The sequence below is a fragment of the Peromyscus leucopus genome, chromosome 17 (genome assembly GCF_004664715.2).
Source record: "Peromyscus leucopus breed LL Stock chromosome 17, UCI_PerLeu_2.1, whole genome shotgun sequence".
NCBI lineage: Eukaryota > Metazoa > Chordata > Mammalia > Rodentia > Cricetidae > Peromyscus > Peromyscus leucopus.
In genome coordinates this window covers 3,292,850-3,306,090 of record NC_051077.1, presented here as the reverse complement: position 1 = coordinate 3,306,090, position 13,241 = coordinate 3,292,850, and the positions used below count along the sequence as shown (strand labels likewise).

General features: G+C 46.3%; 2 protein-coding genes across 7 annotated transcripts in view; one reads left to right on the top strand and one right to left on the bottom strand.

The window, feature by feature from the left end:
• The window catches only part of Tmco3 (transmembrane and coiled-coil domains 3), a 41,842-nt gene extending 38,967 nt beyond the window's left edge, over positions 1–2,875 (bottom strand). For both annotated transcript variants that reach the window (XM_028881261.2, XM_028881262.2), the window contains exon 1: positions 2,684–2,875. The gene's annotated coding sequence lies outside the window, so the exon portion shown is untranslated. The remainder of the gene's footprint in view (positions 1–2,683) is intronic.
• Positions 2,876–3,180: 305 nt separating this feature from the next.
• Positions 3,181–13,241, top strand: part of Dcun1d2 (defective in cullin neddylation 1 domain containing 2) — a 30,622-nt gene continuing 20,561 nt past the window's right edge. For 2 of the 5 annotated variants that reach the window (XM_028881266.2, XM_028881265.2), the window contains exons 1-2: positions 3,182–3,273; positions 10,968–11,184. In XM_028881266.2, coding sequence (XP_028737099.1) covers positions 3,271–3,273; positions 10,968–11,184 — 220 coding nt within the window. In that variant the 5' untranslated portion in view covers positions 3,182–3,270. Of the gene's footprint in view, positions 3,274–9,087; positions 9,138–10,967; positions 11,185–13,241 lie in introns of all 5 variants that reach the window. The other 3 variants (XM_028881264.2, XM_037211602.1, XM_028881263.2) reach the window with 3 other exon arrangements.

Below are 13,241 nucleotides of genomic sequence, written 5' to 3'. Positions count from 1 at the left end.
CGCGCTGGAATCTACAGTCATCTCAAGACAAGTTTTAAAAATATTAGTCATTAAATTTTTAGATTTATTTATCTTATATGTATGAGTGTTTTGGCTGCAGGTGTGTATATGTACTATATGTGTGCCTGGTGCCCGTGGAAGTTAGATGAGCATGTCAGATCTGCTGGGACTGGAGTTACAGATGGTTGTGGGTGCAGGGAATCAAACTCAGGTCTTCCAGAAGAGCAGCCAGTGCTCTTAACTGCTGAGTCAACTCAAAACACTAAGCCACCACGGTTTTACATTTGAATGAGGAAAATGCACACAAACAGAGATGTTTTCTCTTTTTTGTTGTTGTTGTTGTTGTTGCTTGTTTTTGAGGCAGGGTCCAGGGTCTCTCTGTGTAGCTTTCACTGTCCTAGAACTCACTCTGAGACTAAATCTGGCTTCAAACTCAGAGATCCCGCTGCCTCTGCCTCCCAAGTACTGGAATTCAAGATAGGTGACTATATCCCTGGCTTTTTTTGGTTGAGGAAGAAACTTTCTGGGAGTCAAACTCATGGCTACTCTTCATTTAGAACAGCAACATCATTTCTTCCAGCATAAGGATCACATCATTGTCCAGGCACGGTGATTCATTCCTATAATCTCAGCCATGAGTTTAAGGATAGCCTGGGACACATAGAAGTTCCAGACTAGCCTGGACTACAAACAAACAAAAAAACAAACCATAGCCTTTAGTCCCAACACTCAGGAGGCAGAGGCAGGTGGAGCTATGGGGGTTTGAGGCTAGCCTGGTCTACACAGTGACTATCATAGGACAGCCACAGCTACGTAGTGAGACCCTTATCTCAAAAACAAAACACAAGAATCATAAAATTTACCTCAAAACTTATTAAGAAGAAAAAAAAAATCTTATTTTTCATTTTTGAAATACTGAGTTACCACATAAGCCAGGCTGTTTTCAGGCTTCCCATTCTCCTATCTCAGCCTCCAAAGTAGAAGTTCTTTATAAGAGTACATTTGAGTAGGTTAAAGAGGAAGAGGTGGATGAGAAGCAAAGAAAAGTCTCAACGGGGAAAATTACTGAATTTAGACCCTTTTAGTTTAAAGCCATTTATTCATTCATTCATTCATTCACTCACTCATTCATTCATTCATTTATTTGCTTATTTATTTATTTATTTGTTTGTTTGTTTATTTTTGAGACGATCTCACTCTGTAGCCCTGGCTGACCTCGAACTCACAGAGATCCGCCTGTCTCTGCCTCCCCAGTGCTGGGATTAAAGGCGTGCGCCACCACCAGCCAAGCCCACTTTAAATTCTACAATGCATTGAAAAGAGCACCTGTGGCCCCATAAACATCGCAGGGAGTTGGCAAAGATGACGCATATTATTCATGCCTAATCACTACAAGAAGTAGAGACCAAGAAGGAGGAAGTAAATGAAAAGATCGCTCTTGTGACCTCCCCGCTAAAAAAAGTTTTAAACTATGTGTTTAACTTTTAGGCAGGGGAAGGGAGCATGTCCAGTTGGCCAATCCTTGAAACTACTTTAAAAAAACAAACAAACATAATATGAATGAGGAATAAGATGTCATGAACCTGGGGTTGGAGATTTAGCTCAGTGGTAGAGCACTTGCCCTGGGTTCGATCCTCAGCTCCGAAGGGAAAAAAAAAAAAAAAGATGTCATAAACCAAAGAAAGATAAGAAAAACAGAGGCTGAGCAATGATTTCACTTATAACCTACGAAGTAGAGCGTCTTGATGGTGTTCAAAGGGTTGTTCAAATCGCTACGTTATTCGTTCAGGAGGCACCAACTCAAGTCCACAGAGAAAGGAGACAGCACCTACCCACTAGCCTGCCGCTTGTGCTTGTTCTTCCCTTGGCTAGGAGGAAAAAAAGCCGAGGAGGAGAAAAAGACTGTGAAGAAAGAGGCCCTTTCATCGGCAGCAAATATTTCTCTGGTAAGTAAGCAAACCTACACTATGCCCCAGACAGACGAGCTGGATGCTGAAAATAAAGCCACTAGGCTCTATGTACGTGGTCCTACCCTTCTTTCAAGAGTTGGCTGATACTGCGAAGCAGCAGCCGGAGGCTGGAGCCAGAGGTTAAACCTACGGTGCTAGGGTGACCTTCCAGGTCCCTTTCAACTTCCTTGATTGTTACACAAACAAACAAACAAACAAAACCCTACACCTAAATGAAAAATTATGAGGGAACGTGCTAGCTCTCTTGGTTGGTTGCTTGTTGACTGTGACACCTCCCAGGCTGTATAAGCTTAAGTCAAGGGTTGTAGGGCACCGCACTTCCTTATGAAAAACAATCTTGGGGTGTCCGTTTCCAGGTATACCTTTAAAAAGAGGCTGTCTGCCTCAGTACCCCACAGGGCAGGACCCGGAATCGACACAAAATTTCAGGGACGAGTAAAAACGGGAGGCTCGGGGAGCTGAACCGTCCAGTCTGAGTGAAGTCTTGCAAAGGGGAGCCCCCCCAGAAAAGAAGCCCCTGGAAAGGGGAACTTTCCGGGAAGGAGCCCCCCACGGGAAAGTGGACAAAGGGGGCCCCCAAGGAAGGACCCTCCCCCTTGGAAGAGACAAACCGTGAAGGATCCCCGGGTAGGAGTCCCCAGGATTGAGCTCCCCGGATGGGGACCCCGATGGAGCGAGTCACAGGACAGGAGTCCCGCACCCGCAGAGCTCACCCCGGTGGAGGAGGCCGCTCTCTGGACATGAGACCTCAGCATCACTGTCCCGGATCGGGAGCTCCACGGCGCAGCGAGCAGGGCAGACGTGGACCTGCCCACATCACATCCCTTTCATGGGCGTGGGACCAGGACACGGAGGACGGCACCGCCCTCTTCTTACTTCAGGCTCTTCTGACTGACGTGCAGCTGAAAAACCAGTCGCGGCCCCTTTAAGCAGGCTGCCGGTGGACAGCTCCGTCGGCCTTCGCGCGGCGCGGTGCACGCCGGGAACTGTAGTTTCTAGAGCCGGCTGGCCAGTCTCCTTCTAGTCGGTGCGTAGCCTCAGAGCCAGAAAACAGCCACGGCCTCCGACAGGGAGGTCACGGTTTGCCCAAAACGCCGTGCCTCGGACAGGAAGGGCGCCGGTCTGCACCGCACTCAGAGAGCCGGAGACTGGGCGAGCGTCCCAGTCCGCCAAAGTGAGCGTCGGTGTACTGCGCCTGCGCCGAGAACCTGCTGCTAGCCGCGGCGGCGTTCGCCTGCGCAGAGGAGAGCGGCGTGCGCTTGCGCAGAAAATTGAAGCCGCTCCGGCAGCGTTGGGGAGCATGGTAGGTGGCGGGGTTTGCGCTTGGCAGGTGCGGCCAGAGCCGGGCGCGGAGGTCACCGCTCTGTGCCGGCTTCAGGATAACCGAACGGAGGAGGCCGGGTGTCCCCGTCGGGGTGCGGAGGGAGGGGCGCGGTTGACTTGGAGAGGCATGGCCCTGCCTGTGAGGTGCGAGGAGCCCGGTTGGGTCTCCGGGAGGGCAACGACGCCCGATCGGCCCGGGGCTGACCTGACCCGGAGGGCGGGACGGGGCTGAGAGTGAGCCGGGTGCCACCTGCCCGGTGGGCGGAGCCGACCCGCGGCAGGAGTGGACAGTGACGCCGACTGGGGCGGAGCTGGCCGAGCTCTGCAAGCTCCCGGTCCGCCCGGGTTTCTGGAAGAGGTGGAAGGAAGCGGTCCCGGGGAGGTGGCGCGCGAGGCTCTGCGGGGTGAGGATGGTTTGCGATCCGCGCCGCTGCGGGCGCCGGGAGAGGATGTCACCGATTGCCCGCTCTCTTCCAGAGCCGGAATCAGGCTGGGGCTCCTGGAGACGGGGAGAGACGGGCAGGACCCCGAGGTAGAGGAGGGTTAGCCGAGTAGGGCTGTGCAAAGGCCTCGACCGTGGGAGGGACGCTTGACAGCCCCGTTCTTTGGACCTCGGGGTAGCCATGCTCTGAGAGGCTGGATGGGAGCCCAGGAAGACAAGTTTTGTCTCTGTCCCTAGAGCGGTGTCTGTTTGTGTAGAGGAAAGCGGAGGGCTGAGAACCTCTTAGGGAGGCTGGAGAACTAGAAGGTATGAACCCAGAAACCAAGAAATAATGAAGAAGAGCAGCCGAAGGACTCCTCTGACCAGCAGCTAGCAGACCCAGCGGCCAAGCCACTCCACCTATGCATTCGAACAGGAACTTAACGTGGGAAGGAAATGTGGGAGGCTGAAGATCCGGAAGCATTTGGATTTAACGACCCACTCTCCAGGCCTGCACATGCCAAAGCACAGTCAAACCTAAAGTGGGCCACAAAGTGATCAAATGGTTGTCCTGTGAGCCTAAGAGGAGATGTCTCTGGAAGGACATTTTACAGATGCTTTTAAAAATCTTATATAGGAGCACCCTTGTGCCTGAATTGTGTGCTATTTTTACAAGATAACTCATTAAGCGTTTGAAGTTCCAGCTTCCCACTGTTCAGAAGGTCACCTGTTCTGTTTTCTGTATTCAATTGCTGAAACAGTTCTGAACAGCCACAGTTGTATGTAAGGAACTGTGTTGAGCTCCTTGGGAGACTATGCAAACACTAATCAGTGACTTTAGGCACTTGTAACAGTGGTCTACTGTATATTTAATTTCGAAACATCTGAAAGTGATGCAGATGAGCTATTGGAAATGTTAGGCAAAGAACGCACCCAAGAGGTTGTCCCCGAAGGAGCTCCATTCCGTCTCTTCCTGAAATGGTTTTCTTAGAGTGAAATTTTTTTTTTTTTTTTTTTTTTTTTTTTTTTTGCAATTTAATTGACCAAAAGGGTTAACACAAGTAAAATCTACCACTCCAGGCTGAAGTGATAGCTCAGCAGTTAAAAGTAATCTGAGTTCTGTTCTCAAACTCAGCATCAGGCAGCTTAATTGCCTGTAACTCCAGCTTCAGGGCATCCAATGTGTACTCTTCTGGCATCTGTGGGGCATGTGCGTGCTCCTGTGTGTGTTTGTGTGTGTGTGTGTGTGTAGCCCAGCATGCAGACACACATTTTAAATCCCAGCACTTGGGAGTCAGAGGCATCAGATCTCAGAGTTCAAGGCCAGCCTGGTCTACATAACAAGTTCCAGGCCAGGCTACATAGTGAGACTTGGTCTCAAAATAAAATAAGTCTTTTTTAAAATATCATTTCCAGGAATAGTTCTAAGAATAATAGCCAATTCTTGAGGTCAACTGTACTCTCCCAGTTTTTATTTCAAGAATTTGGTACATTTTGGGAGCCAGTGAGATGGTTTTGCAGGTAAGGGCACCTGCCACCAAGCCTGATCACCTGAGTTCAATCCCCGGAATCCATATGGTAAATAAGGAAAACCAACAATAAAAGTTGTTTTCTGACGTACACACATAAACACATTGTGGCATATGCACACAAAATAAGTAAGTAAATAAAAAAATATAAAGAATTACACTAAAAAATTCTATGCATTTTAAAACACTAAAATAAGGAAACATGGAAAATGCTCTCTAGTACTTTGGTCCCATTAAAGCTAAGCTGTAATGGAATCACTTGCCTGAGTAGACCTTGACATGGATTTCTCATCTACTACATGGATGGACTTGGAACTCTTTTTATTTTCCTGTAAATTTTTAATTTATAAGCCATTTTTCTTAAAGTTTTACCAATTCCCCTTCCCATTGAACCTGAGTTCTAGTAGCTCTTTGGTTTTTTGGTTGGTTGGTTGGTTTTTTGAGACAGGGTTTCTCTGTGTAGCCATACCTGTCCTGGAACTCATTCTGTAAACCAGGCTGGCCTCGAACTCACACAGACCTGCCTGCTTCTGCCTCCCGAGCACTGGGATTAAAGGTGTACCCTGCCACCACCTGGTTTCTCTTAGCTGGTTTTTAAAGCAAGCACTCTCTAGATTTAGCTGCTGCTGATTGGTTTTAAAAAACATTTATTATTGGGGCTGGAGAAATGGCTCAGCAGTTAAGAGGACCCAGGGGGTTTCCATCACCCACACAGCAGCTCACAACTGTCTTTCACTCCAGTTACAGGGGATCTGTCACCCTCTTCTGGCTTTCATGGGCACCAGACGTGCACATGAAACATGCGCATAAAATTAAAATAAACCTTATAAAAATATTTTTTATTGTGAGGCAGACATGTGGAGAAGACATCTGTGGCATCAGCTCTCTCCTTCCCCCTTCTCATGGTTTCTGGAGATTGAACACAGGTTGTCAGGCTTGTGGAGTGAGCACACCGAGCCACTTTGCCAGGCACTTTTTTTCTGGGGTGGTGAGGTGGGTGGAGGATCTCACTATGTAACATTAACTGGTCAGGAACTCATTATGTAGACCAGGCTGTCCCCAGACTCACAGAGCTTGATCCTCCTCTGCCTCCCAAGTGCTGGGACTAAAGGCATGCACTACCATGCCGGCATCCGGATATCATTCTTTAATGACAGCGTCTGTAAAGGTTGACATCAGACTATGTGACTGTGCTGCCAACGCCTTGCTCTTCCTCCATGGGTGTCGCTGCAGCTCCTGCTGGACTAGCACCTTGACCCTCCCTTGAGGTCTGCAGTTGGTGGGGGCATCCTATACAGATAGGCCAGTTTTAATAGATTGGAGGGAGGTCTCTTTACCTTCCTGTCTGCACTCTGCCCACTCTTTAACTAACACAGAGGCCATTCAGAACCTCTTTGAGTGCCCGAGGTGTACTTGCATCCATCACATAATGCGCTTTGCACTAGATGTGGTTCTCAACCTATGGGCCACGACCCCTTGGGGAGTCAAACAACCTTTTCCCAGGGGTCACAAATCAGTTGTCCTGCATGCCACATATTTACATTACAATTCATAACAGTAGCAAAATTGCAGTTTGAAGTAGCAAAAAAAAAAAAAAAATAGGTTGGGGGTCAGCACAGCCTGAGGAACTGTATGAGAGGGTCGCAGCATTAGGAAGGTTGAGGACCACCGCACTAGATAAAGCTGAGTTGTCTGTCACACTGGGAGAGGCCTGCAGGGATGACTTCAGGAGCCACAGCTCAGAGCCAGGCCTCATCCTGTCTTCCAGGTGTCGGCAGTTTCCTGGTGTGCAGCTCTCTGTGACATTACACTTGTCCAATGGTGCAGCTGTCCCAGGGGATATAACTAGTGGGTCGTCTTGGAGGGTCTTGCTTGCTGTGTTGATTTTTTTTTTTTTTTAGTGTACAAATTTATACTGATTAGCATGGTCCCAGTATTGTACAGCCACCCCCTTTATCAAGTTCTAAAACATTTCACCACCTCAAAGAAAATCATGCGCCCATAAGCACTTCCCAGTTCCCCCTTCCTTTTCAGCCCCTGGTATCCACTAACTTCCAGATCTGCATATTCTGCACATTCCATATAGCATATAACATTTTCTGTAATATGTGGCCCTTTGTGTCTGGCTTGTTTGACTGAGCACAGTGTTTTTGAGATTCACTCACATAGTGGCATTTGTCGCTGTTTTATTCCTTTTTATGATTGAGTGATACTCTAGTACATATCCCAAAGTTAGTTGTGTAGCCACGGCAGAAGTTTTGATTCTAGCACTAAGGGCTATTTCACAGTAAAGATAACATGTCTATTCTTAATAGAAGGCATGGCAGATTTGTCTTTCTCCTAAGGCTTTTTAAGTAGCCAGTCTTCCCATAGGGAGATTGTCAGATTCATAAAAAGATACTGTCTCTTTCAGTTGTCAGATAACTAGGATAGTATATAAGATCTGTCCTAATTTAAATTTGATCTTAGCCAAGAATGTACCTTGGATTCTTTGTCTATTGTTTTCAAAGGCTCAGTTTTAAGGAATAGTGTGTAGAATATATTCCCCCCAGAACCTATATTGGAGCAGCCAATTAGAGCCAATAAGCCAGGCCTGTATAAAGTTTTATTTGCATGTACATAGTGTCTGAGCCATTGACCTTTACTCTTCAATGCTGAGTATGTGTGAAAGACTATATGACTATAACTCGCAGTATTCACTGTCTATGCCTTTGTCTCAGGAACCCCATGTATCTGTAGTATATAATAGTGGTCATCAGAATTTACCATGTCAGAAATTTATATTTTAAAATAAACATGTTTTAGACTTTGTGATAATGGGGCCTGAGGAGATGGCTCAGCTGTCAAGAATACCTGGCTGCTCTTCCAGAGGACCTGGGATCGATTCCCAGCACTCACATGGCAGCTCACAATCATCTGTAACTCCAGTCTTGGGGTATTTTATACCCTCTGCTGGCCACTGTGGATACTGCACACACACAGTGCACAAGCATAAAGCAGGCAAAACACTCATACACATGAAAATAATAAATAAAATTTCCAAAATCGTCTAAAGAATTTGCAGCTGGGAAGTGGTGGCACATGCCTTCAATCCCAGCACTCAGAGACAGGCAGATCTCTGTGAGTTCAAGACCAACCTGGTCTACAGAGTGAGTTCTAGAACAGCCAGGACTACACAGAGAGGCCCTATCTGGGGATGGAGGTTGCAATAGTGAACCCATTTTTCCCCCTTACATCTATGAAAATATCTTACTGTCCAGCATCATAAAAGGTAAGTTCTTGTGCTCACCGTGGCATCACGTATACTCAAATTGGAACCACTTGTGCAAGGATGGCACATGAAATGTTCTGTATATTTCTAAAAAAGGTTTTGATCTTTATGTGTTCATCCTTTTTCTATATCACAAATAATCATGGAGTGCCTAGAGGCCTCTCCTGCATATTCAGTGAGAAGAGCATGAGACTGGTGACATTCTAGAGGCTTAGGAAAACTGTTTCGTCATTGTGAGCCCCATAAGGTCTCAGCACCCAGGATCTGCAGTGCCGCCTCAAGCGTGCTGGATTTGACTGCATCATCTTCTTCTGCTGGGTCAGCACACGAGTGTTTTGACATGAGCATGCGGTTTGCCTTGGGACTCTGGGATGTGCTCTGTTGTCTGTTGTTGATATTTACATCCTCACAGGGGGCGTTGCACCTGCCTTATTTCATAAGGGGCTGTGAGGACCATTTCCCTCAGAATTGAGGCCAGGAGCACAGAACTATGTTGGATCCGTTGGTAGATTTTTACATGTGATCACAAGAGATTTTCCTCACCTAATCGAGTTTTCTTCTTTGCTGTGGCAGCTAGGAGGCTTGGAGCCTGCTTTTCAGCCCATTTTCAACTCTTGTACATGGTATGCATGTCTTTTATTCTAACCCCATTCCTGCCTTGTCCCCTTGATTTCTCCATTTACGCCTTGCTATTCATTATGTATTTCTGTAAGCTAAAATTTATTCTGTGTTGCTATAAATTCTCATCTTTATTTGAACAAGATAATTGTAATCCTCTTAAGTAAAAATTGTTCCCTTATTATTGTATAAAGCTTCTTTAAAATTAAAAAAAAAAAAAAAAGCCTCAGGACGGGTGATATACCACTGTAGCATGGCACTTTCGTAGCATGCATGAGGTCCCAGGTTTGATCCCCAGTACTACCAAATAAAGACACCTGTAGAATATGGACTCTGTTTTGATTTCTAGAAATGAGTAACACTGCTGGTGTGACTTTCCCCAAGTTACCCTAGAGAAGCAGCCATGCTGGGCTGCAAGTATGCAGATGCTCTCCTGTTTCACTGGAGACTATATATAGCACCGTCACTTGGCAGTTCGATTACTTACTGCCAACCACGGCCACTGTCCTGCTTCCCATCTCACACGCAGTACTACCGTGTTCATGTCATCATAAGCTCTTTTTGTGCGTGTGGCACTTCTGCAGTGACCTCCAACGTAACTCTTAGTTATTTGTGTATTCCATCAGCATGGTTCTGCTTGTAATCCAGGAAAAGCCTTAAAACTAGGGCTTCCACACCATCCATTTTTCTCCCTATTCATTACAGCCCGCACTTAATGGAAGCTAATGACTCTGCAGGTGACCCTGTGACAGCATCAGGTCCCTGTGGTGTTGACAGTACCTGATGTGTGCCACTGAGATACCGTGCTAATATTTTAAAAGGGGGAAAGCTATATTTTATACAAAAGGAACTAAGTAGATAAGAAAACGTTTTTTTTGGTTTTTTTTTTTTTTTTTTTTTTTTAAGTTTTTTAAGACAAGCTTACTACATGGCCATGGCTGGCCTGGAACTTTCTTTGTAGACCAGGCTGACCTCTGAATATCCACCTGCCTCTGCCTCCAATGTGCTGCAACTAAAGGTGTGTACCACCATACTTGGCTAGCTTGCTTATTTATTTATTTACTTATTTATAGACAGAGTCTCTCATATAGCCCCTGGCTACCTTAGAACTCATTGCATAGAGGCTGGCCTTGAACTTGTTCATAGTCCTCCTACTTCTAGCTTCCAAGTTCTGGGATGATTGATGTACACCACCACTCCTGGCTTGTAGTATATTTTTTATAAAAGGTTGATTTTCATTAGTTTTGTAGATTAAACTTTTATATAGTTGTTACTATAGAGATGCTATCACTTCCATTTTCAGAAGACTATATAGTCTTTTGAACTGATGAAGAGCAAGGTTTTGGTTCCTGCTATTCTGAAAGTTGAATCCAACAAGAAAAATAAATCAAGTTAAAATGTAGGTGTTGCCGGGCGGTGGTGGCGCACGCCTTTAATCCCAGCACTCGGGAGGCAGAGCCAGGTGGATCTCTATGAGTTCGAGGCCAGCCTGGGCTACCAAGTGAGTCCCAGGAAAGGCGCAAAGCTTCACAGAGAAACCCTGTCTCGAAAAACCAAAAAAAAAAAAAAAAAAAAAAAAAAAAATGTAGGTGTTAAGAATAGAGGCATGTGAGGTAGTGGTGATGCACACCTTTAGTCCCAGCACTCAGGAGGCAAAGGCAGGTTGATCTCTTGAGTTCAAGGCCAGCCTGGTCTACAGAGTGAGTTCCAGGACAGCCAGGGCTACACAGTGAAACCCTGTCTCAAAAAACAGAACAAAAACAAAAAGAACAGAGGCTGAGCAAACATGACTTCATTGGCTTTCCCACCTTTTTTTTTTTTCTTTCATCCCAAAGCATAAACTTAAATCAACTCAGAAGGACAAAGTCCGCCAATTCATGGCATGCACCCAGGCTAGTGAGAAAACTGCTATCTACTGCCTGACACAGAATGAGTGGAAACTAGACGAGGCTACAGACAGCTTCTTCCAAAACCCAGAGGCGTTCCACCGAGAGTCTATGAAGAGCACTGTGGACCAGAAGAAGCTGGAACAGCTGTATGGAAGGTACAAAGGTAAGGGGTGAAATGGCAGCAAAGTCAACGCTGTGGTGAGCATACGGACGATGATACAGGGATGGATGGACAGCACGGATGGTGCTGGAGGGACGGACAGTACGGACGATGATACAGGGACGGACAGCACGGATGGTGATACAGGGATGGATGGACAGCACGGATGGTGCTGGAGGGACGGACAGCACGGATGATGATACAGGGATGGATGGACAGCACGGATGATGATACAGAGATGGACAGCATGGATGCTAGAGGGGCGGACAGCATAGAGGGACAGACATCGTGAATATTAGAGGAATGGACAGCATGGATGATAGAGGGATGGACAGCACGGATGATAGAGATGGACAGCACAGATGATAGAGGGATGGACATCGTGGATATTAGAGGGATGGACAGCATGGATGATCTAGGGGATGGACAGCATGGATGATCTAGGGGATGGACAAGTTCTAGAGCCCCCTCTCCTTAGCAGAGGGCTGGAGATGAGGGAGAGTCAGAAGACAGTGAGTGCCGTGCTGAGGACAGTCGAGCAGCTGCTCTTCCAGCTGTGCGGTGCCTGTTACTGCATTTTCCCCTCAAGCTGTCTGTTCAGGCTGAAGCAGGGGTTTTGTTGGTTTTATTTGTTTGCTTTTTTTTTTAATTACACTCATGATATTCATTAATTACACTCATGATATTAATCACATTTGTGGTATTCATAGATTACATTCGCAGTATGTATATATGTAATATATATATATATATTAATTTTAAATGCCAAATGCCATTTATTGAAGGAGGGAGGAGGTCTTAAATACAGGTTCACAGCACAATGGGAGAACCCCAGAGGGCAGAAGTTCGCTACTGATGTTTTACAATCTTGCATCTAAGCTGTTAATGCCCATTATTCAGGATACACAGACAAGTAACTTCCCTTTAGCATTCAGGAGGGTGGAACCTGACAGGGAATTAGCATAGGGAGGATATCAAGGTCAAGGTCCGCAAGCAAGGCAACAGTTACCCAAAACGGGGGCCAGGGACCTACAGGTCCCCCTCTTATTAAAAAATGAGTTTCTGACTTGGGTTGCATGGGACATCAGCAGGTCACCTTACTCGTCATGGAGATGCCTGCCCAGGCCACACAGGTGCTCTGTCTTAGGTTGGTGAGTGCCCCCCAGGTATTACCCGTCTCTGAATACTCGCTATCATACAGGCTCAATCATGTGTGAGCTGCAGAGTTAACTGCTGCCAAAGATCTCAAAGTGACACTGGGCTTGCAATCTGTGTGTTCAACACAGAAAAGACCCACAGAGGTCCTATCTTACCCATAGCTAGTAGGTTAAAGGCAACTGAGCCATTCCCTTCCTTAACGAGCCATACTGTATGTTGGAGTCCTTGTAAGATAGTATCCCAAAAGCAACTGGAGCTTGAGTTTATAAATTTATAATTTTCAAAGCCAATCGAGATGTATATACCTACTGAATTAAATTTATCATGTCCAATAGAATGAAAGATTAACTGTAGTAGCTACTTTTGTTGCCAGGGTCTCCACTGTGCTAGCTGTAGTAAGCAATTATGAAATGGTAGTCCCAGAAACAGTAGCAGCAGTGGCCGCCATTGCTATAACAGCAACAGCGGCAGCATCAATGTCAAATTCTCTTCTTGAGTGTGTGGACATCCACTGGCATGGATACAACTCCAGTAACACGAACCGCCAAGGCCCATTTTTCTTGATCCCAGCATGACTTTAGCTGGCAGCTCTTCTGGAGAATCCAATCTCATGGCTACAGTTCCTAGGCTTACATTACTGCTTGCCAAAGCTGGCCATATTGGGCTCTCAATCTCCATTGGCATCAGAAGGGTAGATTTTTTCATGAAGACCCATTAGGTCTCTGTCATGTTGGGCTTCAGCAGCAGCCACAGGGCACATTCAGTGCTCAGGAATCCAAAGGGGAACCTCATTGTCCTGAGGAAAGACATAAACAGAACCCCGGGGCCACACCAACACTAGATCGGGTCTCCTCCACGTGCTAGTAGAATGATCTTTCCATCGCTCCAGAGGGTGATTTGCT